A 23,219-nucleotide genomic window follows, 5' to 3' on the forward strand; every position below is an offset into this window, starting at 1 on the left:
GTCGCATCAAAGAAGACGGCTATTTCTGGAGTGATCACAAGTTTTTATTTCAGAACAATCTGTAACACGCTTTCAGATGAGATGCCATTGCACAATCGGCTCATTAGTTCATGTTTTCTTTTGCATCCTTTAGTCTACTAGTTTTTGAGCTACATCGCTTCACGTGCCACTTCCTCTAATATCTAACCTCTTTCGATCGGACTGTGTTCCTCGAAGTTCGACTTCGAAACGAACCGCTCGTTCTGTTGTCGACGTTGATCACTGTCTCTATCGGTTATCCCGCGCTGCTCCCGACATTTTCCAGGTTTTACGCGTTTCATGTGACTCTATCCATTTCTGACGAGTTTGTGAGTCGAAACCTTTATGAACTGCCCAATACTGATCTACTTCATGTCTACGGAATCTTTCGGACCGAGAACTTTGATTGTTTCAGTTACATTGCTTTGTTAAATATTGTATATAAAATCTTTCGTACTTATGTCTATGATTCCGTTCAGTTTTCACAAGAAGAAAGGGAGTTAGAACGCTCGAACGGTAGCGATGACAGTCCTCGGTTATCTGAGAAACAACGACGGTGACAGGACATACCACTTCGTAGTGTTTTTTTTTTCAATTAAAAGGTACTAATATTGTTAAACCATACTTTGAAACAGTGCTCCGGATACTGCTGTCAAATTATTTTTTTCCATAGTTGTACACAAAGAACTAAAATATCAAGAAGAGCAACTGAAAGATATTTTGGATTTTGAAAGAAAGGGAAACAAAACACAAGAACAGCCAATGAATACAAACAAAAAAGGAACTACAGTAAAATCGCTGATTCTTCGACAGAAGATAAAAACGCGGATGCGTGTTTCTTTTCTTCTCCTTTCCAAGAGTTGAAGGGAGCGTATCACGAAATTGACGTGCTATAGATGTTTCTGGAAAACGTAGAGTTGGGATTGTAGATTACGGAAACGAGCATGACCACGTTCAATTCCCCCTGGTCATGTTATGGAACGGCATGAGAACCGTTTTATTTCCTACGAGGTACGTTAGAACGTGCATCTTTGTACACGTTCCAGTCCTCGGCGGACCTATTCGTTACTTTTACTCGAATGAACTGCTGAGGAGACATCATTGATTTCTGACCATTCGCACATGGATGCGATACTTGCTCAAGGGCGGTGCGTTGCAGGTGATTTTAAAGGAACTCTACCTTTTTCTAGAGTTTCTGCATCACGTAAATTTGGTAATGCGTAGCCTTTAATGATAGCTGATAAGTCGTAATCTGCATAGTATTGCGAACAGTTTGATATCTCTTACTGGTAAAGTTTGTTTAATCATAATTTCTTTGACTTGATGACTTTACTTATCTACTTTACCTGATCCGTCTGGTACGATATCGTTCTCCAAATATAACATTCTTCTCTGTAGTCATGCTATTCTTGCTCAATGCAGTAATCAACGCAGTGGCACAGCAGTAACATGGTGTGTGGCCCGAGATATCTGATGGACTACGGTGCTTAGATGGTGTATATATATATATATATATATATATATATATATATATATATATATATATATATATATATATATATATATATATATATATTTATATATATATATTATTATATGCATTAACCTAAAAATGATTGTCTGGGACTCGTTTCCTAATATGCACAGCCTTTTAAACCTTTACCTTTTCAGTAAGTTTTGCTCTTTTCTCGGTCGCTACACAAACCTATTGATGTTTAGATTTGAGATCAATTTCACAGGGATCAATTTGAGGCGAGTTATGAAAAAAGAAAACGAACTGAAAAAATAAAATCTTTTTCCGTCTCTCGCCGAAAAATTACCGATTTTATTGTTTGTAGCTTCCACAACGATTTACCGCCTAGTATTGGTGTAGAAGTTATTCTGGGCATCGAAATGTGACGTACAGCGGAGGTACATCCTCTGCCAGGGTCTCCCAAGCTGAGCAGTTCGACACTCCGACAATCCGAGCCCTCGGAATCAGGAGCCTAGCTAAGAGTGAACCACTGCCAAAATTCATAACTGCCTTGGCAAAATTTCGCAAAGTGGCTTCCTGGTTCACATAGGTTGGGCGATGACCTGTGGTGAAAAGCAACCTCGCCATGGCACTGCTGTATAGTATGGGAAAAAATTTTGTCTGCCACTCCAGCATACTCACTGCCTCACAATCCTGCACTTTGGGCTTTGTCGGCTCAGGTGTCGGACGGTATAGCGACCGGTGAGAGGCGATCAAATCTCCACACTTTATAGCAATCTGGCGTCGGCGCGCTAATTCAACGCCGTTGGACCCGTCTCCCTCTCTTTTTGGGATTTCTTGACGCACAGTCAAACGCATACACACAGACAAACACACACAGACTAAGCGCGTTATTATATAACAGTCCGAACGTCCGGATAAAGTCGGACGTTCAGACTGTTATATAATAACGCGTGGTGTTCGCTTCACTTTGGAGGCGTACCAATTCCATCTTCTCAACCATCAGCGTCCGCACATTAAGTTCGCAAAGGATAAACTGGTGATCAATTGGTTAACCTTTTTGAATGTGCGTTTCCACTTGAGAGGTGGAATATAGAAGATCAAATGATATCGAAAACCTAGTGGCAAAAAGGTTCTAATTCACTATCTCTCAGCGCATCCCAGTGTACTAAAAAAATCTGTTATATAGGTAACATGTACAGAACGGCAGGGTGGCATCAAATAGCCAGATAAAGAATGTTCCGCAAACCTGACCAATAAAGTTGCAATATCCATCTCATACCCGGCTGGATACTTTGTTACACCTAAAGTGTCAGATGGTGCGTAGTCGTGCATATGACCGACCATGCGCAAGTTCCAGCGCAGTGGTCTTGTCCATATCTAGATAGGGTGATAGCGTGGTATCAGGAGTGTGCGCGGTAACAACATACATACATAGTGGAAATTTTGACTCTCTTTGTGTATTGTGATCAAGGAGCATCTAGATGAGCTCACGAAACCTAAGCTCTCCAAAACACTCTGAGCGCACCGCAGAATACATCAGGACAACTCCAAAATAGAGGTAGAAGTCACGATACTGCCCTTCTAGTCCAATATTACGGAGCGCAGAACAGTGGAGGCATTTTGAGCAACTGGCAAAAGTTCAAAAATGAAGAGAAAGGATGAGTCCATTGCGATAACAAATGAACTGGCCGAATATCAAGATCTGTGCGGGTCTTGATCTACGGGGTGGGCCATCAGGTCTCTTATAAAAACCCTTGTGACTCGTAATTGTGGAAAATGGTGATCTGTTACGTTACCATGTTCAACAAATGAGATAAGCACTAGCAGATGTGTTGCTTCTTAAGTTTACCTATCGTTTGAATGCTTTTTGTAAGTAATGAGGCGCTCGAGAGGAAAAGTCACTGCTTTGATTTTTACAGGCTATGACGAAGGCGAAGCGTTAGCTGTTAATAAATATCAATACCAATCTTGGCTACAGCTCAAGCAAATCAGTAAAAAAAAGCTACGTATTCAACATGTCAAGTTTCAAGGACAGTCGAACATGGGCAATAAATATCTTCTTTGAATAGGAACACCATCCACGTCTCCAATGAGTTTTCAGTCTTCACCTTCCCTTAAGATAAAATGCATACATACATAGCCGAGATAAAATCTCGTTTTCGTTCTTAGGATAATTTCACAGTTATGTCCCTATAATAGTGATCAAAACTTAATGTTGAGAAGACACAGACAAAATTCAAAAAAATGTCCTAGATTGTTCAGCAATGAATAATTGCTAACTCTTCCATACTCACCGTTATACAATGCATTAGACCTTATCATTTTTTGTCACCGTGTCAGCACTCGAAAGATATTGCAAAAAGGCAGTAGGTTCAGTTGTTAATCACAGTTATTCCTAGATTTCAAACACAGAATCCTAAAGATCCGCCTGTATTTTTCAAATACTAGGTCGTCTCAGAAATACTTTCTACTTTCTTTTTTCTTTTTCTTCTTTCTACTTTTTCGATACGTTTCTTTCTTACTTAGTAGGGATGGATTTTTAGCTATCAATATACTTAGCAGAATAGTCAGTAGTTCTCCTCCGTTGACATGATAGACAGTTGATTCTTTTGGACTAAGATTCAGCTAGCCGTGAATTAAAACGCCGATGACCTTGGAAAGAAACTTACAGGACAACCTAATAATTTCTTTTGTTCTCAGCCTAAGATAATGCGAGTGGCGTTCTGCTTTCACTATCTTTGTTAAAAAGAAGAATGAAACCTTATAATAGCGTTATTCGATGAAAGATCCCTGTATCCCAGCAGCAATGATCTGATGTCTGAAGATGCTCACGAATCAACACATGATGCGTGAGTTTGTATGACTAGCGGTGTGAGCGTAGTCACCATTAATCTGTTTTGAGCGTGTGATCTAGCACCATATAAGCTGATATGATCATCCACCTAGATGTCCGTCCTGAGTTTGTGAGGTTCCGTTAAATTCATATTGTAGTTAATTCATTTTAATCATATACACAGTGTGTTCATTGCACTTATTGAAACGCTCATAACTTCTCAATATTTGTCGCTTTTCACATTTCGATCATCATAAACCAGTAGGCAATTTTAAAATTTAAAAAAAAAAACAATTAAAGAAACTTTCTTCTCGGAAAAAGGATACAGCTGACTAAAAAAAATTATTTTTCTGAGAAAAAAGAAATCTCACACTGAGCTGATAATACTTGAAATCGACTAAACAGCTGTCAAACTCAAATGCTCAGATGAAATTCCAATATAGATTTACTGATAACAATAAAAATGGAAAACATCTCTCAATAATTCCACTCAAATTTCAGTATTTAACACTACAAGTAGTAACTGAAACACTCGCAGTGGTGATTTTACAGTGAATTTATTAGATGAAGGACAACAAGTGACTCCCATAAAACCTCAACAAAAAAAACTTCCACTCAAAATTCATCTATCCCTTAATGAATTTCGTTTGAGTTTTTATGCCGTCCTTTGATGAGTCTTCCTTCAGCTCTCTCCCTCTTTTTTTCTGAATGCGCATTTTCAAGATTGCCTTCATTATTACACATGTTCCCTATAGCTGAACGAGCTGCAGTCATGTTTCTGGATCAAAAAAAAAAACAACACTGCTGCTCACTCCCTGTACTGCTCCAGCTAGTCTTTCTTTCAACATCTCCATGCTGTTGTGTGTGCGTCTGTGTCTTCTTTTACATTTTCCAAGAATGTCATAGAAGTCACAGGTTAATTTTAAAAAAAAACTGCAATAGAATAATTTTATATTAATCCACTCAACTCAACAAAACTCAAATTAGGGGCAAGCACAATCGACCTTCGAAAAGGCATCGAAAATTCCACCGAAATCTTCTCGAAAGCTGTTGAGCTGGTGGCTAGAGGCAAAACGTGTTGTTCGATATTTTTTTCTGACTTTATTTCTCCGTGCTGCCTTGAGAAAGGTGACATCTGCTACTGCAGCATCAATGGGTGCAGTGTTTCGGGGAATGAAAATTTACTGTTATGTTATCCGCTGCAAATAAAAATCAATAAAATACACCACATGTGATTTATAGAAAATTATCAATGATTTTCTTTGCATTCAGAGTATTGTAATTGTTACAAATATTATCACCACACACTTCCATGCATTTACTCTCATGATTTTAATTCATATTCATACAGTAGTATTACTACTCACAATCATTACCTTTTGTTATTATTACGGTATACTACGGTAACAACTTCAACTCTTCTTCTCTCGATATCACTTATCAATTTATTGCGCACATGTATCGAAGAAATATAATAAATTGATTTATTGGATCTTTATGGATGAGTCCAGGATCGGTTTTAAAGGCATCACCCCGCGAATCTGAGGTGGTGCAGATTTCAGGTGGAGTATTCTTATAAGGGATAGTAGGGTATGGGGAGGAGGATGATTCCGCCCATTTCTTCCTATTTGCCTAAAAAAGGGGCCGGAAGATGGGGCGCTGCACAAGGTTTGCGCGCTCCAGGAGAACTCTATGTAGAAAATAGTGCACCAGAACGCCCCAGGCCGTATCTTCGGCCATACGTCACCGTAGACTAGTATCAGATTAGTGGAGTGATGCCTGTAAACTTTTCTTCTTTTCCTGACGAGTATTATGTACAAGGTTTTAGGGTTTAGACCTCATGCATCCTCCAACCGTTAAACCAGAACAAATATGAACGCACATGCGAAATAGATGTCATCTAAAGCTTAGGAAGAGGCTTTAGGCGACAATCTCATTTGGCATATAATCGCCCATGCATCACAGTAGATTAGTATGATAATCAGAGAATTATTTCTTTAATATATTGGTTCAAATAATGTTTTAAAAGCCTAGATTTTAAAGTATTAGAAAATACCATATTAGAAAACACTATGTAAACACAAATAATAAGTACAAAAGTATAAGAGGATAGAAAGAATTGGACTTTAATAAACTAATAAAATTAAACTAAACTAATAAACTAATAAAATTTAAATTAAAATTTAAACTATCAAACTTTGCACTGAATCATACAATAAAACCCTTGTATTGAACATTGATAATTGTGGTTTATTGCACAACACTTAAATTTCTTGGTACATTTTTTGTTGCTTATTTATTTACCATTTAGAATTATTTTTATACTTCGAGAGTAGTTAGTATGAGCTATATTTTTATTTTTTTTGTTTTTTTTTGAATGTTTTAAAATGTTTCTATCCATCACTTTTCATTATGTCGTTTACTGGAATACACCTTTAAAGTTATGGGTCTTTCCGAGAACAGCATTCAAATCCCAATCAAAAATAATAAAATAAGAACGTTCAAATGAGATTTCAACAATATATGCACCTTCTTTTCTGAGTAGAATTTTTGTGCTGGAAAATTCTTTATTTCTATGCTTGTGTTTCCTCGAATTCTTCGGATGAGAAATGTATTTGCGATCCTACTAGGCCTGAGATCAGCGAACTCTTCGGCTTGATATGGATTGACTTATCGACTAGTCTATCTTAAAAGTTCAACAAATCAATGAATCGAGAGATATTCGAACATCTTCTGATATCTCTCAATTCATTGATTGGTTTGCATTGTACTTGCTGTTTTCAATACTTCTGTCACATGTTCAAAGTTGTTCAATGATCAGAGTTATCACCACGATTATCTTTACTTGAACTTTCTAATAATCAAGAACACGGTTGACCGATATGCGCTGAGATTACACAAAGAGTATCCAACACCTGACCGTCTTTTACACTGCATTGTTAATGGTTTTCTGTTCCACAACCAGCTGAGGAACACAATTTCACAGACAAGAGGACAAAATCCGATTTCGCATCTTCTCTTAATTCTCAGAATGTTTCGTGCTTTAAACTGCACGATATGTAGCCATCTTTTTCCAGGAAATCGATGAGATCCTGAAAAGCACGAGATATTTCTTCCATTGTTCTCTCTCTTCAACTTTTTTTTTAATCACAAAAGTTGCGAATACTATACATAAAAACATACGAATCCCTATAATTTCACTCACTTTATTTTATCTCTGTTGCAGGAACTTTCGGATGAATTTCTTTTGTTACTACGCACATGTTCTAGTTGTATTATGTTCTCCAATTCAAACTACTTACTCCTGGTACTACGGACGAGATGCTCCAGATAGATGGTCAGTAGGAGAGGTAGGGATTTTAAACTTTCTTGCCCTATATTTTCCTCAGGAATATTCCAGTGCTATTTTCGTTAATGTTTGTTTAATCGCAATTTTTCTCTTCTTTTTCTCGGAGAGAAGATTTTTTCTTTATTTTCTGAATTTTGGCGTAGCAGTGACAAAAGGACAACTCTCAATGAAAATGCTATACAGTATTTCGAGTTTCTTTTATGTTTCAACATTTTTTTCCCCACCTGACAATACACTTTAAAGGCATCACCCCACGAGTCTGAGATGGCACGGATTTCAGGTGGAGTATTCGCATACGGGATCGTAGATTATGGAGAGGGGGTGATTCCGTCCACTTCTTCCTAATTGCCGTAAAAAAACGGGCCAGAAGATACGACTTCGAGCGATCCGGCGCACTATTTTCTACAACGAGTACGATTGGAGCGCGCCAGCCTTCTCCATGCGCCACATCTTCCAGACCGTTTTTTTACGGCAATCAGGAAGAAATGGACGGAATCATCCCCCTTTCCGTAATCTACTATCCCGTATACGAATACTACAACTGAAATCCGTACCACCTCAGATTCGTGGGGTGATGCAAACCAGAGGGGTTAAATAAGGAGTTGGAGAGTTGGGTTCAGAGTTTCTAGACATTTGTTTCAAGTCTGAATTACATTACCTCAGTTACTTAATCGACGTATTCTGCTTTTTTGCAGTAAGTAATGGGAATAACATGAAAAGGACACAATAGTCGTGTGGTTGATTTTGGAAAGCGCAAAAATCATGAGCAATCTCCAAAGGTATTTCCAGAAATCTTCACAGAGGATTTACTACTCTAGGGTGCCGACAAAAGTGAGCATCAACAAGAACAAGATTCTCCACCAAATATTTGAACAACTTTTAGTGATTTTTTATTTGTTCCGCTCGATTCAAAATCATTCAAGGTGGGAGGAAATATGAATTTTAGGCAATCTCACATCTCAAAACGACAGGAGTTTTTTATATAAAAACTCTAAGCACCTGTCCTGTTTATGGCTGGTAGGTTCACAACAAACTTTTGCTAACTACATAAAAAAAATACACTGAAAACCATAGCAAATTCATATTTCTAGTGCACAAACTTTTAGGAGAAAATCCCCCTTTAAAAACTTTTATTCACAGATATGGCCTCTTCCACAAAAAGTCAAGTACGGAGACGCGAATCGCACCCTTAGCCCCGATAAAATAGGTTTTGATCTCGGCGACAATAAAAACTGTGACGTATTATGGATGAATGCCGAGAATTACTGTGAGTTCGAATTCGTTTCTAGGTTAATTTCAGACATACTTGAAATAAATTAGACTTCATTATAGTAAATAAATGGATGTTTCCGTTTCCCGTTACTGCAAAAACGAAAGCGGACGATTTCCTCATCAGCGTTAAGGTTACGAGTGCTTGCCCAAAAGGTGTGCCACAACACGGAGAGAGCGAAGAGTGTAAGTGGTGGTCCTCTATCGAACGTACAATTTACTGGAGTTTTCATCAGTCTTTGTTTTATTCTGATATACACTTGTCTGTTTAATTCAAGTTGAAAATTTTCAAAATTTCACGCATATAACAAATTTTTGCTTTGTTGCTACTCATAACCCCTAGATAATACAACTAAATATTCTACAGGAATTCATTGTCATAACCTCTTGACGAACTTCTTATATAACTTTCTTGGATTAATTCTGTATCCATGAAACTTTGAATTACATTGACGCCCTCTCCTACTACTCTACCTCTTAATGTGTTCGATTCGGAAGCTGTGAACAGCATTGATTCAAGAAATTTGAAGGAAAAATTAAAAATTCAGTGCGAAATTTGCTTGGCTGCAACCCCATGTTATAAAGGGATCACACCACGAATTTGTAGTGGTGAGGGTTTCAGGTGGGTTATGTTTTTCGTGGTCGTAGATCATGGGGAAGAGGTTGGTTTCCTTTCCTTTTTTCCCTAATTTCTGTAAAAAAAAACAGCGCGGAAGATGCGGCTTCGAGCGTTCCGGGGCGCTACTTTCTGCAAGGAGTTCGATTGGAGCGCGCCAGTCCTGTGTACGCGCCGCATCTTTCAGGCCGCTTTTACGGCGATTAAGAATAAATGGACGGAATCACCCTCCTCCCCGTACGACCCCGTATAAGCATAACCCACATGAAACCCGCACCACCCCAGATTCGTGGGGTGATGCGCTTAAGCCGAACCGTGTAGGTCGATTCAGAAGCGTCAGGTCACTCACACATGGGAAAATGAAGCTAGCCAACTGAGAAATTAAATAAGGTGTACAGAAAAGTGCACAGTGACCGACAGTTACTGGTCAAAATCTCGTTTCTTGAGATACAGAGACGTTCTCTATGGGTACTAACTATACCTCTTTGATATGTGCAAAATTCCCCTTTTATGTATCTCGACAAACTCCAGATTTCGACCAGAAACTGTCGGTCATTGCGCACTTCTTGGTACAACTTCTTTAACTCCTCAGTTGGCTAGCGGATAAAGAAAACTTTGCGCTCAATGTTTCAGAATCACATTCTTGACGGTGAGATATGAAATTGAATCGAATAACGTGGCACTTTTTATGTGAACGAAAGCAACGGTAGTCTAGGATTTTGTTGTTCCCTCCGCTCACAAGGAAGATCTGGATATTCTCGGGTTTAAAGGCATCACTCCACGAATCTGAGGTGGTACGGATTTCGCGTGGAGTATACGGCATAGTAGATTATGGAGAGGGAAGTGATTCCGTCCATTTCTTCATAATTGCCGTAAAAAACGGTCCGGAAGATGCGGCGCGTGCACAAGGCTGGCAGATCGAACCCGTTGCAGGAAGTGCGCGCCGGAACACTCGAAGCCGTATCTTCCGGACCATTTTTTGCGGCAATTAGGAGGAAATAGACGGAATCATCCTTCTCTCCATAATGTACGATCCCGTATACAAATACCCACCTCAAATCCGTACCACCTCAGATTCGTTGGGTGATGCCTTTAAGCTATAGCGGTAGGTGGGCAGGCAGTAATGGTCCTACATACAAATCGCTAAGAAAAACAATAAAATCCCTTTAATCACTAATTGTCGCATCTTATACTTGTCTTTTTGCACAGATAAGCTCTCGGTGACACGTGATGGTGCTACGATCTCTGCAGAAACGGTTTGGGGTGCAGTCCGAGGAATGGATTCAATCAGTCAGCTTATTTTCTTCGATAACGAGAAAATGAAGGTGTGGACATTTATTTGTTGAGGTGGCAATATTTAGATACTATGATAATGGGTGATAATAAAATAAAATAAAATAATAAAAAAATAAATGCAATAATAAAATTTATGTAATAGTAACAATGTAAACAAGTTGGTGGGCTTCAAAAATTAGCGAACAATCATACATTTCGTTATTCTCAATGGCTGCGCGTTTAAAATTTTGACCTCTTGCTTATCTAACCTGACTTAATGTTTTTTCTGGAACCTCTTAGGATAGGTTATTTTACTATGCATGTGTGTTATGTTCATACTTTCAGTACAAGATCAGAACGGCAGAGGTTCACGACTTTCCGCGTTTTCCTCTTCGAGGTTTAATGATTGATACCTCGAGACACTTCCTTTCAACAAAAACTATCAAGAGGCAACTTGTGAGTAGACTTTTTCGATTTTTCAGAAAAATAGCAACGACAGATTTGGCACTTGACTGTAACATCAGCGTACAAATGGAATTATTCCAATGAAGATTACATTTTCCAGGATATTATGGCCATGAATAAAATGAATGTTCTACATTGGCACCTCGTAGACAGTGAGTCATTTCCGTTCGTTTCGACGAAGTTTCCCAATCTTGCAAAAGTAGTGAGTAATTTTTTCTATTCTCTGCATATGCGTAAAGATTTCCTGGATAGACGTTCAAAAAAATAACGTTAAGGGTGCGTATTCGCCAAAACACCAATATTCACCGAAGGATGTGCGGAAAATTATCGATTTTGCTAGGATTCGTGGAATACGGGTAATTCCCGAATTCGATGTACCAGGTATGAATGAGCGAATGCTGTTCCTGATCAACTACCTACGATTTGTATGTCATTCCAGGACATACGGGCTCATGGCGTGGACAACCAGAATTGCTTACCGAATGTTTCGATTCGGCCGGAAAACCCACTAATTTGCCCAATCTTATAGATCCTAGTAACGAAGAAAACTTTAAATTTCTAGAGGTACTTCCAGCAAAGTTCGTAAAGAGCTGTCATAGAATATTTCTAATTTATAGGAGTTTCTCAACGAGGTAGTGGAAACATTCCCTGATGAGTTTCTACATCTAGGAGGTGATGAAATCGAGGACTTCATTGTGGAATGCTGGAAAGTTGCATCAGTGAATTCTTTTTGAATATTAGAGAGTGATCAGGTGGTTTTCAGGGAAAGAAACCCGAAAATACGAGACTTTATGCAGAAGAAATCTTTTGGTAACGACACCACACTACTCGAGGATTTCTTTTTTGAAAGGTGAGATTTTTGTATGCGGGCAGGAATTTGATTTAAAGGCACTACCCCAAATATCTGAGGTGGTACGGATTTCTGGTGGAGTATTCGGGATACGGGATAGTAGATTATGGAGAGGAGTGTGATTCCGTCCATTTCTTCCTGACTGCCGTAAAAAAACGGCCTTCCGGGCCGTTTTCTACGGAAATTAGGAAGATTTGAACGGAATCACCCTTCTCTCAATAATGTACGATCCTATAAACGAATGCTCCACCGCAAATCCGTACCACCACAGATTCGTGGAGTGATGCCTTTAATTTCGTAGTGATTAAACGTCTTCATAGAACGAAACAATTTTCTGAACTTTCTGTCTTTTACGTTCGACTCCAGCAAAAAAGTGCAGTTCTGAACACTGTACTGTTCAAATGATAATTTTCTGGCCAAAATAATAGTGTGTTGTCATTTTAGTTATTTAGAAAGTAACGCAGAATGCCGTGACCTTACAGCTCAGTTCAAATGTAACAACAAATGTTCATTCTCCTCTAATCCTCTAACTCTTTGATCAACCATATCAACTGGTTGACGACTGTGTGACCTCAAAGATAAAGGACAACGTGTCTGGCGTCAATCAATCCGCTTGGGATGCGCCCCCACGTTCACTTCAATTCAGAATCGTTTGAGGTTTACGAACACGTAACTGGCCTATACAATGACTTGCGGTGGCTAGCCGATGTGTCAAAGTCAGTGTTTTTATCCTCCCAGACAAGTCTGGTACCAATCTTAAAATTCGAGAGTTTCCCCAGGGTTAAGTGATTTTTCAAACCTAAATCTTTAAATTGAATCAGTATGGTATGAGAACAACCACGAGCAAAAAACACCTTGTGCAAAAGTAACTTGGACGAAGAGGTATTGTTCCAGAGTAAATAGTCAGCTACCCTATCCAAAGCAAATGGAGTATAGTAGAGAACAAAGGAGTTTCACAATGAAATATTTTTCTCATGGCTTTTTAGACTTAACACAATTGTACAAAATCTGAAGAGCAAAAGAAGAACGATATTCTGGCAGGAAGTTTTCGACCACAATGTGCCGGTAACTGAATGTCTATTTCTGTAGAAGATCAAGTGCATTAATTCACCTTCTACCCATCATTTACAGGAAAAACAGTCCATTATCCACATCTGGAAGGGGAGTACTCATCAACAAATAATGAGCGAAGTGAAGAATGTAACATCGAAGGGATATGCCGCTATCGTATCCGCATGCTGGTAATGTTTGTGAAATTTGCGAGGGGTAGAATTTTCAGAAAAACGATAAAATGAATGTAAATGAGGGAAGTAGGTAATAATTACTTATTCTGGAACACCCAAGGAAAAACATCTTCAGCGCGCTTGCAGATTTATCAGAGGCAAGTGATCAGTAGCTCACATGTTCATGTTCATCATGTGAAATGCACTACCGGTTAAGAGAATTCTGTGGAAATTTCTAGTGAAGACAACGTTTGAAAAGTCTGAAAAGAAAATGGAAAAAAGGAATGACATGAGCTGTTGTTCTGGATAGCGTTGACTTCTCATAAAGCAATATAGAGACCAAACGTCGGAGCAACCGTAGAGACACGTTCTGGAAGCTTCAATAAAATTGGTCACAACCTTTTTCATTCTCTATTTTATTTTAGGTACCTTAACTATATTAAGTATGGCGCTGACTGGAGGGATGAGATTCCAGGAACTGCACCGTCAAATTCAAGGTGTTAATATTTATTTGTTTCACTCATTCACATGTACAAATGATATAACAGTTTGTTTACATTTCCCATTTGGTCAATTAATGTAATATTTATCAGTGCTTTGATGAAGAAGCAAACTTAGGTAGCACATGAGTGCGAAAATCTAACCACTCTCATAGAGCCCTCAGCTAGCTCCGAGAATCTCTTGAAGACAATGCACCACGAATCTAACGTGGTAAAGAAATCAGCGGGAAAATGCAGAGCTATGGTTGTAGATTGTGGAACCAGGGGTGGTTCCGTCTCATTCCTCCCTGATCGTCGTAAGAAACGGCGTGGGAGCCACTTTGTTTATTACGAGGTTCGTAAGAACGCTCCTCTTTGCACACGTTCCAGTTTCCTTAGGATTCTATTAATTAGTGTCACTTGAATAGGCTGGTGAGAAGACTTCACCGATCTTCCACCGATCGCACTTGGATGAGATGCGTTGCAACTCAAATCGTCTTTTAAAAAACCTCGTCTTCCCCCACACCCCCCCCCCCCCAATTCTCTGGACGATCAGGGAAAGATAAACGGAAACAAGCGATCCCACAACCTAGTACCATAACTCTAGATTTTCTAGCGGATTCCTTCATCACGTCAGATTCGTGGTATGCTATGTATGGTCAAAATTTTTCAATATTCCAGGGTAGCATCTTAAATTATTTATTCAACAATTTTCCTGCAGCAAATCTAGCTGTCTCAAGCTGTTTGAAACATCATACCTTCCTATACATATAGTACTCCTTCGATCTCCATGGAACTTTTAAGGTCCCACTAGATATCCACATGAGTCCTGAAAATATTTTGAATCGAGTTAAAATGTGGAAACTATCGCTGAAGCTGGAATAACTACCGAAAATACTATGAAAATGGGAAGAAACATCGCTAATTCAATTTTAGATCGAACATTGTTTTACTTTTGACGTGGCTTCTTAAATTTCTAAATTCTTTTTCTTAAAATTATTATGTGCTCTATATCTCATATACAGATGATACTCGGCCAACTATGTAGTTATTACACCTAGAGCGGTACCACAATTCTAACAGTCTTCCCTTAGGTATTACTATTGTGACCCCACTGAATTTGATGGCACTCCCGAGCAAAAAGCCTTGGTCCTAGGCGGAATTGCAGCAATATGGGGAGAACTCGTGGATAACACAAACATAGAAAGCAGACTATGGTAAGACATTATATTTATTATTTTGTTATGGTATTATGAATTATGACTAGATTTTTTCTTCACCTTTGGCTTCTTCTTTCAAGGGTTTGGACAATTTCACACCACCCTCTGAAACAAAAATATATGTATGCAATGACAATCAAGATCTTCTAAAGGCATCAGACCACGAATCAGAGGTGGTACGGATTTCACGTGGAGTATTCGTATACGGGATAGTAGATTATGGAGAGGGGGGAAGGGGGTGATTTCGTCCATTTCTTCCTAATTGCCGTAAAAAAACGGCCCGGAAGATGAGGCGTGTGCACAGGGCTGACGCGCTCCAATCGAACTCCTTGTAGAAAGTAGAGCGCCGGAACACTCAAAGCCGTATCTTCTGGGCCGTTTTTTACGCCAATTAGGAAGAACCACCTTTCTCTCATTAATCTACTATCCCGTATACGAATACTCCACCTGAAATCGGTACCACCTCAGATTCGTAGAGTGGTGCCTTTAATCCAGATTTTAATGTATATACATGTAATAATCATGATTTTAATGTATATGCATCACATTTACTTGATCTCGTTTTTTTCTAGGCCAAGAGCTTCTGCTGTTGCAGAGAGATTGTGGTCGCCAAAGGAACAAACCAAGAAGGTACTTATTAAATCTTCTTACACTATCGTCGGAGAATGTCCTATGTCCTATGAGAATGTAGAAACATAAAAGAAAGTTCACGCGAGAAAAGAGAAAGCTGAGGTAGTGGTTAGGTGATTCAAAACAAGACTTCAGTGAGAATCCAGTCAGATGTGCGCTAGTATTTTAGCAAATATTTCGAGTGAACACGCGAACAATTTGAAGTATTGCACATCTTCTTGCATGTGAGTCCTATTCCAGAGTGTTGAAAGCTCGATTAGTAAAGTGTTTCCGTAACCAGAGTTGCTTAACTCATTACGTATTTGAAAGGCACGTCTGCAAAGTCATTGCTTCTGCTTGCCTCTGCTTCTTCTTCCTGGGCCTCAAAGCTACTTTTTCTCCTTCATTCGGGTCGTTTGTCGTTGCTGAGACTATCAGTCATAACTTATTGTGCTACCCTCATTGATAGCGTAGCGTTTGAGAGTTGAGAAAAAGCAACGAAAAGAACACCGAAAAAGAGAGAGCAAACAAAAAGGGGGTCTCAAACCCTGCCGCGGCCCAACGCAACCGCTACCCTTTCTTTTCGTAGCCGTGCTGGCACAGCTTTCCAGAAGCACGCACAACGCGCGCGCGTGCCTCTTGTCACTTAGGCAGCTGTCGTGAGGATCGGAATCCGAGTTATGCACTACGTATGGTCTATCGATGTTGATAAGCGATGACGAAAGTGGAGCACGAAAGCACAAATCCTAGGGCTGGGCGGCGCTTCTCGTAGATCACCATAGAATAAACTCCATAAAGTATTTTCAGTTCTTCGAAAAGGTTGGAGGTAACTTGAAAAATGTAAAAACTCTGATCAGCGCAGTGAGAAGATCAATTGACAGGTTTCCACTGTCAATATGGCAAAATAAACAAAACAAAAAAAGAGTAGTCTAGAATATCAATGATATCCTGGATATCCTTGATCTCTGACTGAATTTGTATGGATGAATTTGCAAACGAACAGACAATTTTGTTTTGTGTGGTAGTAGATATCAACGCGAAAAGTAACATGGGAAGAGATGTGAGGACTAGGGACGACAAGTGCTGCAAGTGAAAAAAATTGCCCATGCATTGTACACGGAAAACACAAGTGATATGTAAAATTTGGAGATACATTTTTGGTTTCAACAAACAGATTTCGGTAAGTTATGGTTTCTATCTCGCGCATTCGAATTAGATGTTTGATAGTTCTGCAGCTTCAAGTCAGAAGTGCAAAAATTGCAAAATTGCGCAAGGATTATTCAAAAAGTACGACTATTAAGATGCATTTTTTCAAGCAGACCAAAATCTCCAAAGCTTTTCAAAATTTCGAATACCGTAGTGATCACGGGGAACTTTGGAAGTCGCTTTATAACGAAGTGCTGTTTCCTGGTGCATATCCAGGTCAAACAAAACACATGCGACTCGAAGATTAAGTGTGTACTTGTGAACATGTATATGATATTTACTGCTTAACCTAAATTTTTGGTGGAGTCGAAGAGGTAGCTTGTTGACTCCACCAGAAATAGTCTCCCAGCAGCTGTTAGTTGTTTTAAGCTTGTGAGTAAAAACCATTTTCAAAAAAGGTGTGGTGCGGGTTTCAGGTGGGTTATGCCTATACGGGGTGGTAGACTATGAGGAAGGGGGTGATTCCGTCCGTTTCTTCCTGACTGCCTAAAGCTGCCTAAATTCCTAGAAAAAAAAAACGGCCCGGAAGATGCGGCTTAGAGCTTTCCAGGGCACTATTTTCTACAACGGGTTCGATTAGAGCGCGGTAGCCTTGTGCACGCGCAGCATCTCCCGGACCGTTTTTTTGCGGCAATTAGGAAGAAATGGATGGGATCACCATATCCATAATCTACGATCCCATATGCGAATACTCCACCTGAAATCCGTACCACCTCACAATCGTGGGATGATGCCTTTAAAGTCAAGTTCAACTCATTCACAAAATGAAAGGGAGGTTTCCGCCTTCTTCAATGAATCCTTGTCGACAATTGATGAATTTGCAACTACCACTGAATGAAGTCTGCAAGTGTCTCACCAAGAAGACCACACCAAAATAATGTCTGTTCCAGGCATCGGACGCTTGGCCACGAATGCACGAGTTGCGATGCCGCATGGTGTCACGAGGATTCCGCTTCCAACCTGTTAACAATCCGGATTTCTGCCCCTACGAGTTCGATTCTTAAGTTTGTGTGTATCGCCAGTATCTTCCACCTAAAATATTTCTAAAAATTTGGTTCGAAAGAACGTTTTAAGTTTTTAGGTTCTCGTTGTTTATTCTTAAGACATCTGAATTTTTTTCTTCGGATCAACAGTTGTCATTGTCATTTGCTGCACGGTTATAGTTTTTTTGAGGCAAGTCGGGATTATAAAAATTAAGATAATTTACAGAAACTCCTAATCATTATCACTAATGAAAGTGGAAAGGAAATCACAAGGAAGTACATTTACAAAAAAAACTCTTTCATCCTCACCATATTTCAAGACTTTGCAGCAGTACGAGAATGTGACGTTCTCTACTTCCTTCCGAAATAAAGAACTAATGAACAAAACTGAATTTATTAATTAATTCAACGTAACTGCGCGGAAGTTGGTGGCACGTACGTGTCGCTGACAAGTGTTCGATCGATTTGCATTTGCTGTACACAGGATCACTAGCATCGGTTAATTAAGTCTACAGAAGCACTATCAGGGAGTTTGTAGCACGCTGAACGTACAAGTTGCAAGAACACATTCGTCACCACTAATTCGATTTTAACCGATTCGGTTAGCATCCTAGCCTCGCATTTTCGACACTAAACTAAACAGAGGGGGTGCGATGGGTCCGCCCGGCGCCAGATAGCTACAAAATGGACTGAGACGAGTCCCACGGTGTCGGATTGGTGCGCCAGCGCCAGATAGCTATAAAATGGGGTTCGACAGGTCCCGCAGCGTCGAAATGAAAGTCGAAATGGTGCGCAAAAACTTCGTGTGCATGTCGCAGAAGATAACTGATTGCAGCCGTTTCATAGCCGTGGCCACTGGGTGCGTTGCTTTTCACCTTTATGACTCCTTTGCGTGTCTATTTCCTTCTTCGTTCGCTTCAAGTTGGTAGCATGCCATTCTCAAAAAGTGGAGACGCGCATGCAAACGGCTGCTTAAATAGTAGCAAAGTGTTTATGTGATCTGACATGGAACGTTATCTTCATCAGCAGGATGATGTCATTTTATGCCAAAACATCATTCTTTAATAACTGTTGGGGAAAAACAGGAGGAAAACCCTTATTTCGAGTGATATTTTTAAATTTTGTCTATAAGATATTGATAAAGAGTGTTTGAAGCTGAAGTTCGAATTTTCTCCAAATGTAGAACTGACGCGTTTAGAAAGAAGACTATGAAATCTTTCGCCTTTAGTTATAATATAAAAATGGAAGAAAGATTGTTGGAGATAAACGAGTCCAATTTCATAGAAAACGGCACTAATATTGATTGTTGTTGAATAGCGAAGCAAACACCACAGAAAGTCTGAAGTCCGGCTTTAGCCGGACGTTCAGACTGGTTACAAATAACGTGCTTAGTGTCTTGGAATTTTGACCCTTTTAAAAATCAACTTCCTCTCAAAACCATTAAATCTAGGCATTACAAATATTTGCATTATTGTTTTGTTTAAGAGATCATGTCAGCTAAATTAGCTAACATGCACTCTGTTGAAAAGCCCTGCGATGCTTCCTTGTTCTTTTAGTCGATGGCGTAACGCATTGTAGCATTGTTTCTAATTGTTCAACTAGCTCTAAAAAAAACCAGAGAGTCTCTAGAAAAGTTCATTTAAATGTTTTAGGGGGGGGGCAAACCTTAAACTACAAAGCTCACTCTTGCTTGTCCTCCGTCGCCTTTCCTGCGGTCTGTCATTCATGTTTATTTCAACCCAACAAAATTCAACCGGTCCAGCAATCATTTTCAATCAAGGCCTATGTTAATCGCTAATCTCCAAATCACACCTGAGTGGATTTAATAACGCAGTCAATATAATTTCAGAAAAACTGCGACTAAAACGTTCATCGCAGTAATTTTTTCCTCGTTTTACAGAAATCAAGATTCGACGGGGATTCACCATCTGGTAATCATTTTTAATTATTAAAATTGTGTCTGGGAAGTAGGTGATGGTGTGAAAATGCTTCCAGAATGCTTTAGAGCAGGGTGTTGCCTCCAATATCGACCATACAGAAGGTAAATCGAAATCGACCTTTCTGAAGATGAATTCTGTGACTGTAGTCCATCGAATTCACATCCAAAAAGTTGGCTAACCTCTCGTCAAAGCTGATTATGTCGGGGAACTTGGCTTTTGACCAGTTCCGCACCACTCTTGCTTTGTGAGCGAGGCTCCTCCCTGCTGGTAGGTCCAAGAGCGATTTCCAAAATGAGCACTTGTCTAGGGTAACAATCTGTCCTTCAGAAGGTCTAGACAAGGTCCAGCTAGTGAATTGAGTGCCGGGTACCTGCAAATTCTTTCAGGTACCTTTCTTAGGCTGCTAGTAACGGTGAAGAAACATGTCTTCCTCGTCCTGATCAATCATCTTCGGTTCCTTTGTCCTTCTAGCGTCCAATGGATATATGGATGACACTTTGATCCATTCCAAGACGCTAGTGAATCTCGGGTGCGTAAAAGCCTTGGAGATGAAACTCAACAATTGAAGAGCAGTGGCAGGGGCGTTTGACCATTATAAAAATTACACACTTTCATGCTTGAATGAGATAAACAGAATTAAATAAACACAATAGAAACAAGAGAAACCCAGAAAAAGTAGAGACTCTGGAGGTCATATTGCCCATACGCTTTCGCTATAATTTTGGGGCACCCTATATACAGTTTTATTTTACTAGAGAGAATTTGTTAGATGAAGTAAAAAGTTCTGAACGTTTTCCCGTGTTATTTCGAAGATGAAATTAACATAGTTAGGACCAACCGATCTACAGCAAATATGCGCTGCTTTGTTCGATAACTTTTCTCCATTTTCATGGCGGGTTCACAAATCCACAACTGAAGAAGTCTTCGTTTATGTGTCAAAAAACGTGACCACCTCATTTTTACAAGCCTTTCTTGAGGTCATTTCCGTACCATCAAAACAATTTTGTTAGTGCTTAGAAAGGTGACAGTCGTTTGGTGCCAGCTCTGGGCTATGCACCAGGTAGAACTGCCCACCACAGTTCTCAGAGCTTCTGACGCCTCCTCAGAGATGTGTACTTCATGAGACATAACTGCTTTCCCATTGGCCAATTCTGGCTGCTTCTGGTCGATCCCATAACTGACATAACTGCTTAAGTCTGGCCAGTTGTTGACAGTAGAGGACCGAATTGAATGTTTGGTGCTTAGTAGTAAGGAGCTCGTAGTAGATGATTCTTATCCAATCCCACCACACACATAGGAAGACCTTCTTGCACGTCGATCCAAACTTTGCAATCGATGGGATCGGCGATTGGACAGCGATCTTTTTTGGAATTTCTTCTCGTAATGCTATAATACCTTGAAATCGCCGTGTGGTACCGCTCACTAAAGACATCTAGCGAAAACTCTCAGAACCTTTTACTTCACCTAATTTTAATACTCATTAATCTTGCTGAACCGGCAAGCACCGTCAGCTCCTGAACTCATAGCACGAGCACGTTCATAGGCCGACATATGCGGCTAACGAGGAGCCACCGGCCGAGCCGGAGGTTCTAGTCTGTATTCAAAAAATAAAGAATGGAAAATCTGGTGGAGACGATGGGATTGGCGCAGAAATGCTAAAGTATCTTCCTCCGTCTGGGATTCGTGAGATGACAAAGATCATCCGTTCAATATGGATAGACGAAAGGAAACTTGATTCGTGGAGACACGCTATCATAATTCCTTTTCACAAGAAGTTATCCGTCACGGATCCTTGGAATTATCGAGGAATCTCTTTGCTGCGTACTATGTTCAAGGTATAGGAGGGCATTATCCTGGAAAGACTCATTAAACATCGCGAGGATACAACGCACGTCGAGCAAGCCGGCTTTCGTCTTGGCCGATCTACGATTGACTAGGTGTTCATTGTCAGGAGAGTAATCGAAATCTGACAGCGGTATTCGAAGCCAATGCAATTAGCATTAGTGGACTTTGATGCCGCGTTCGACTCTCCTCACCGAGGTCATTTTCTCGATGCGCTCTGCGCCAATGGAATACCAGGAAAGTTCGTTCGCTTGCTTGATGGCATGAATCAACGAACAACTGCTGCAGTTCGAACACCAGCAGGATGTACAACACCGTTTGAGGTAACTGGAGTACGACGAGAGGCAGTGGCAAGACCTGTTCAATTTCGCCATCGACTACATTATGGGAAGAACAGTAGATCAGTGTCCTGCCAATGTCATTCTAGCACCATATGGACACCACTTGACCTATCTCGAGTATGCTGACGACGTTGTTATATTGGATGGGAAGGAGTACGAAATTTCAAGAAAAAAACGGCAAAAGAAGTTCTGAAGAAAACGGCAGCTATGAGAGACATGTTCAGCAAAGATGCACCGAGGCCACTTCTCCAATTAACTCCTTAGCGAAATGCCTGCGGTCGACCCCCACCAACGTTCAGGCGAGACGTAATGTTTCGCAGAATATGGAATAGCGACGAATGGAATAGCGACTTCTTAAAATTTGGTTTTGAAACTCAACAATATCCCAGTACTGCCTGTGGTAGAGGATTTTTGAGTATCTTGCAACTGCGAAATGCAAGTAAGAGCTTCGGAAAGAAGAGTGAATGTGTTAGAAGAAAGCAACGCGTGTCGATAACAGTACTGTTAATTAATGTTGATTCCCCAACTTCACGAATATTGATGGCAAAGTTTCTAGCAGCACGGATACCTTTCTCTTCTCCATTTATACAACTGGAACTTCGTTTGAAGCAGATGTAGTGTACTGTTCAATAGCCAATCCTCGTCTTCCGTTGGATTTCCGTTTCTCACGCTAGGGTGCTTCCGTTTCCACTTGTTCTACTTCACTCATCATTTCGAACGATTGTGTAAACATTGGTGCGGACAAACCCAACATTAGGAAACAACATAGGATTGAGATTGCAATCGGACTGTAGCACACTTCCAGGGAGGTGTTCTGCAGTCATTGTGGTATCGAGTATATATAATTACAAAACTAACGCTTACCTTGGCGAGTGTGAAGCGCATCTAATCGTTGATAAATTTGGGAGTGAATTAGAAAAAATGGTCCTCTTCTGAGCAGCGCACCAACTTGCCACCTATCGAAGTGTTTGTCAAGACTAAGTCGAAATTTTCACATTTTCAAGAGAAATAGTTCGAAAGGGTATCTCTTCTGCAGATGCAATTCTTTCGTGCATGAAGTGCTGCTTAGTTGCTTTGAGAGATCGCCAAGCAAATTAAGTTAAATCGCCCTCGGTCATAATCAGTAAAGGCGGAGATGTTTTTCAACTTTGCATGCAAAGTGCAGTGCTCCAGACTTTGAAAAACTGTGTTTCAGAGTTCCCAAGTAGTGCAGAAGTATGGATC

At 40.0% G+C, this 23,219-nt stretch overlaps 3 protein-coding genes across 3 annotated transcripts; 2 read left to right on the top strand and 1 right to left on the bottom strand.

Annotated features, from left to right (window-relative positions):
* Positions 1 to 1,894: 1,894 nt before the first annotated feature.
* RB195_000807 (uncharacterized protein) lies at positions 1,895 to 2,119 on the bottom strand (the record flags this gene model as incomplete). Its single annotated transcript, XM_064197335.1, has 1 exon — positions 1,895 to 2,119. One exon carries the CDS (start codon positions 2,117 to 2,119, stop codon positions 1,895 to 1,897), a length of 225 nt encoding a protein of 74 aa, XP_064053216.1.
* Positions 2,120 to 7,564: 5,445 nt separating this feature from the next.
* On the top strand, positions 7,565 to 17,893 carry RB195_000808 (uncharacterized protein; the record flags this gene model as incomplete). The annotated part of the gene is made up of 16 exons (XM_064197336.1): positions 7,565 to 7,678; positions 8,818 to 8,944; positions 9,010 to 9,132; positions 10,772 to 10,887; positions 11,183 to 11,293; positions 11,403 to 11,504; positions 11,578 to 11,683; positions 11,742 to 11,866; positions 11,920 to 11,997; positions 12,055 to 12,152; positions 13,139 to 13,217; positions 13,284 to 13,393; positions 13,801 to 13,872; positions 14,949 to 15,071; positions 15,647 to 15,704; positions 17,780 to 17,893. The coding sequence occupies 16 exons, from the start codon at positions 7,565 to 7,567 to the stop codon at positions 17,891 to 17,893; spliced, it is 1,656 nt and encodes a 551-aa protein (XP_064053217.1).
* Positions 17,894 to 21,800: 3,907 nt separating this feature from the next.
* Positions 21,801 to 22,121, top strand: RB195_000809 (uncharacterized protein; the record flags this gene model as incomplete). Its single annotated transcript, XM_064197337.1, has 1 exon — positions 21,801 to 22,121. One exon carries the CDS (start codon positions 21,801 to 21,803, stop codon positions 22,119 to 22,121), a length of 321 nt encoding a protein of 106 aa, XP_064053218.1.
* Between the last annotated feature and the right edge of the window lie 1,098 nt (positions 22,122 to 23,219).

This window comes from Necator americanus, chromosome IV, assembly GCF_031761385.1.
Source record: "Necator americanus strain Aroian chromosome IV, whole genome shotgun sequence".
NCBI classification, from domain to species: domain Eukaryota; kingdom Metazoa; phylum Nematoda; class Chromadorea; order Rhabditida; family Ancylostomatidae; genus Necator; species Necator americanus.